We start from the raw sequence: 5,000 nt of genomic DNA, 5'->3' as shown, positions 1-5,000 counted from the left end.
GAGGGTGGGCAAATACAAGCCTTCCAAATTCTTCCATATTTAATTTAACGTTTCGACTTCAGGGAGTCATCATCAGAATGGTTACATGAGAAAAGTCACAATTTTCAAAGCTACATGATTCACAATTGACAATGGTGTACAGACAACATGGGTTTAAATATGGGCCGCTTGGGAACGGTGCATGGTTCGTGGTCCGTTACGTAGCCGGATACTACGTCTTGGAAGGGAAGGGGGAGGAGGAGGGGGAGGAGGAGGGAGAGGGGGGGAGTCAGGTAAGGTAGGTCTTCTCGCTGGGTCACCACGCTGGTCATGTGGGGGTTGGTGAGGTGTAGGAGGGGGAGGGGGAGAGGAAGGAGGTGGGTGTTGCTGTTGTTGGGCTGCAAATCTCGTGGAAGAATTAAATAGCGGGATGGCGGAAATCATATTACATTGAATATTAATAATTGGAGCTCTCTCCCTAATGTGGATGGCTTCAAGCATTTTTAGTTCCTTAATTTTGGCACAGTGTGCAATTATCCTAGTGTTATCCACGATTGTCTTCCTATCGATTAAAGCCTGGTGGTATTGGAGGTGGTGTTGTTTAATTGCTCCTTGTTGTAAATGTAGGGACAACCGTCTACTCAGTTGGCATGTCGTGAACCCAATGTATGAAGAATTACGAGGTGCGCAGCCCCAGTTATACAATGATATTCATAAATGACATTGGTTCTCGATAATATGGCTATCCCAAAACCTTCGGACAGCTTCATCAACCTTTCCAGTGAAGTGTTGACTGAAGCGCAGGTTGAATTTTTGAACTTGGGGATCAATTGCCATCTGAATCCCAAATTTAACCTTGTTAATAAGAAAACACAAATTGCTCTTTTGTATGATAGGTTGTGTAGCTTGGAGCGTGAAGGTAAAATCTCCGTTGACCCAGACCTCCAGGAGCAACTCCAGGCTGAAAGTACCAAAACCCGACACCGGCATTCCCCTGGACTTCTCACTCCCCGTCTGCGCGAAGCCGCCGAGCAACTCCGTAATAATGAAAACATCGTCATCCGCAGAGCTGATAAAGCCTTGTCTTATGTCATTCTTGACCGTGACACCTATTTTTCTAAATGTTCTGATATTTTACAGGATCGTTCTAAGTTCAGACCAATCTCCCGGAACCCCACTTGTCATCTTAAATCTAAGGTTAATTCCCTGATCAATGTTGTGAATGCTGTTAATGGTGACCTAAAATTTGATTTGATTACTGGTGATTATGCCCCTGGTTATTTTTATGGTAATGTCAAGACCCATAAGGCTGGTAATCCTCTGAGGCCCATTATTTCTCAGACCCCCACCCCCACATACTCCTTAGCTAAGCGTTTGAATAATATAATTACCCCATTTATCCCTACCACTTATTCACTCAGATCTACTGACGAGTTCATTGATGTGCTTAGGAGTAACAACCCCGTAGGAATTATGGCTTCCCTCGATGCCCACAGTCTCTTCACGAACATTCCAGTTTTAAGAACTACTGAGATTATTCTCGACTATGTTTACCATCACCCGACACTACCACCACCTAAAATGCCTTTAACTATCATGAAGGAGATGCTTCTTGCTTGCACTACCGAAGCCCCTTTCAAATGTCCTCAAGGTAAACTTTTTGTCCAAATAGATGGCGTTGCCATGGGCTCTCCCTTGGGGGTCCTTTATGCTCAAGCCTTTATGTCTCACATAGAAACTGAAGCCTTACATTCCCTAACCACGAAACCACATTTATATCTGAGATATGTTGATGATATCTTTGTTTGTGTTTCTGATGTGCATTTACTAGAAGAGCTCAGATCTAATCTCCAAGCCATTTCAGGGCTACGATTTTCTATAGAGCTTAATGTTAATAATAAGATCCCTTTTCTAGATGTTTTGGTGGATGGGACATCTAACAAATTTAATACTACGGTATATCGCAAGCCCACGGATAGCGGTAAATGCATGAACGGTCTTGGTGAATGTTCTCGTAATTATAAGAAAGGCGTTATTAGAGCATATGTCCGGCGGGCAATTTCCATTTGTTCCTCTTGGCATATGCTCCACTTAGAACTTACTTACCTGCGCCAGATGCTAGTAAATAACGGTTATTCTAATCAAGACTTTGATAGTGTATCTAAGGATTTGCTAGAACGTAAAGTTGCTGTGAATACACCGGACCAAGCCAAGACCGTTACCGTATTTTACCAGAATATTTATTGTAGTTCGTACCGCCATGATGAGAAACACATGAAAGACATCATACATAGAAATTGTAAGCCAATAGGTGATTACGATAACTTAAAAGTTATCATATTCTATGACAACCCCCGTACCTGCTCCCTTGTTGTGAAAAACAATCTGTCTGGCAATGGCGGCATATTATCGAGAACCAATGTCATTTATGAATATCATTGTAAAACTGGGGGCTGCGCACCTCGTAATTCTTCATACATTGGGTTCACGACATGCCAACTGAGTAGACGGTTGTCCCTACATTTACAACAAGGAGCAATTAAACAACACCACCTCCAATACCACCAGGCTTTAATCGATAGGAAGACAATCGTGGATAACACTAGGATAGTTGCACACTGTGCCAAAATTAAGGAACTAAAAATGCTTGAAGCCATCCACATTAGGGAGAGAGCTCCAATTATTAATATTCAATGTAATATGATTTCCGCCATCCCGCTATTTAATTCTTCCACGAGATTTGCAGCCCAACAACAGCAACACCCACCTCCTTCCTCTCCCCCTCCCCCTCCTACACCTCACCAACCCCCACATGACCAGCGTGGTGACCCAGCGAGAAGACCTACCTTACCTGACTCCCCCCCTCTCCCTCCTCCTCCCCCTCCTCCTCCCCCTTCCCTTCCAAGACGTAGTATCCGGCTACGTAACGGACCACGAACCATGCACCGTTCCCAAGCGGCCCATATTTAAACCCATGTTGTCTGTACACCATTGTCAATTGTGAATCATGTAGCTTTGAAAATTGTGACTTTTCTCTTGTAACCATTCTGAAGATGACTCCCTGAAGTCGAAACGTTAAATTAAATATGGAAGAATTTGGAAGGCTTGTATTTGCCCACCCTCCTGAAATGAGACCTACTGTAAGGAAAATTGAAAATCTCAGTAAGAAGATTAACCAGTGCCAAAATGCTGTTGTGTTTAACTCCGTGTGTATATATATATATATATACATATATGTATATATATATATGTTTATGTATATATGTATTTGTATATCTATACATACATACATATATGTATATATATATATATATATATATATGTATTTGTATATACTGTATGTACATATATATATATATATATGTATTTACATATATATATATTTACATATATATTTTTATATATATATACATACATACATATGTATATACAGGTATATATATATATATATATATATATATATATATATATATATATATATCACTTTGACAAAATGTTGTGGCACATATCTAATTAATAATCACGAAGAACCCACAGTCGGAATAAAAAGGAAAATTTAGAAGAATGTGTAACTTCTATATTTTGGTTAATAGCTATAGCCCTATTCAGGAAAGTGAAGAGGGCTATAGCTATTAGCCGAAATATATAAGTTACACATTCTTCTAAAGTTTCTTTTTTATTCCCACTGTGGGTTCTTTGTGATTATATATGTATATACATGTATATGTATATATATATATATATATATATATATATATATACATATATATATATATGCATATATGTATATATGTATATACATATATATATATATATATATGTATATATATATGAAGAACATTTAAGTAGAAAATAATTTGTCCTGATAATTTCTAAGACATGAGGGACAAATAGGTATAAAATGATAAAGTATGAATTATAAACTATGAATCTTTTGGCTAACGAGGAAATGGGAAAGAAACTAATTAGAATAAATAAAAGACGTAATGAATAAGATAAGTGAAATTAAGGAAATAAAGTAAAAGTGTGTTGGGGCCACGTGTGAGAGCAGAGTGAATTGCCTCATGGAATCCGCTGGACAAGTGGGATGAGAGTGGGATGGACGTAGGCGGAACATATTGGGAATTTTGGCGGCAGGAGAAGAGAAAAGGAAGTGAAGAATGGGTGAAGATAACGTTTAAGAGAAAAGTGGATGAGGGGAGAGCTCAAGAGATGAATGCAAAAAGTAAAACAAAGGGAGGATGAGGAGGAGAATAGGAGTGAATGGAAGACATTTAAAGAGACGAGAGAATGTGAAAATGACAGAATTGCTAAGGGGATAAGTAATGTAGCAAAAACTTTTAAGAAAATAGAGGGACGAAAATGATAATTAGGAAGAAAAGGGAGAAGGATGGAGGGTGAACGATCCAAGCGTGGTAAAGATTGAATGATAAAGAAAAAGAGAGACGAAAGGGGAAGGAACACTGAGAAAGGAAACTGCTAACAAGGGGGGAAGGAAGTGAAGGATAACAAGAGAAAGGGGGGTGGGGAGAAAAAATATTTGTTGTTAGAGAAGAAGGACGTGAAGCACGAGAGGTTTGTCCCAGAGCGTAGTCGAACCAGAGAGAAAAGAGGCCAGAGGGGGTAGAAAGGGGGCAGAAGAGAGAGAAGGTAAGAAAAAGGAGGTGAACGAGAGGGAGAAGAGATGTGGAAAGAATAGGAGGTGGAGAAAGAGAAAGAAGACGAGGAGGAAGTATAGAAGAGAAGGTACATAGGAATAGTAAAAGTTGGAAGAAGGGGAACTGAAGACCCGGATGCTTGAGATACAAGTCAAAAATCGCATGTATTCTTTAGGTATTACTCATTGTCTATTGATTACATATATATATATATATATATATATATATATATATATATGTATGTATGTATATATATACATACATATAACAAGGCTTTTTGCCCCTTACAAGTGAGGTAGCCAAAAAGGAAAAGGCATAAAATCATTTCCACCCATTCCATCCCTGAATTCACACCATACCCCT

At 39.1% G+C, this 5,000-nt stretch overlaps 2 protein-coding genes across 2 annotated transcripts in view; both read left to right on the top strand.

Annotated features, from left to right (window-relative positions):
• LOC143033447 (uncharacterized) overlaps positions 1 to 5,000 on the top strand; it is a 1,606,485-nt gene that overhangs the window by 130,789 nt on the left and 1,470,696 nt on the right. The gene's annotated exons all lie outside the window — the stretch shown is intronic.
• The window catches only part of LOC143033162 (uncharacterized), an 8,124-nt gene continuing 3,841 nt past the window's right edge, over positions 718 to 5,000 (top strand). Inside the window, exon 1 of the mRNA XM_076198359.1 lies at positions 718 to 1,782. Within this exon, the coding sequence (XP_076054474.1) occupies positions 718 to 1,782 (1,065 nt within the window). The remainder of the gene's footprint in view (positions 1,783 to 5,000) is intronic.

Source organism: Oratosquilla oratoria, chromosome 15 (genome assembly GCF_046742065.1).
Source record: "Oratosquilla oratoria isolate Oo_2021 chromosome 15, ASM4674206v1, whole genome shotgun sequence".
Taxonomy (NCBI): domain Eukaryota; kingdom Metazoa; phylum Arthropoda; class Malacostraca; order Stomatopoda; family Squillidae; genus Oratosquilla; species Oratosquilla oratoria.
Note: the sequence above shows the minus strand (reverse complement) of the source record. Positions and strands in the feature narration are given on the sequence as shown.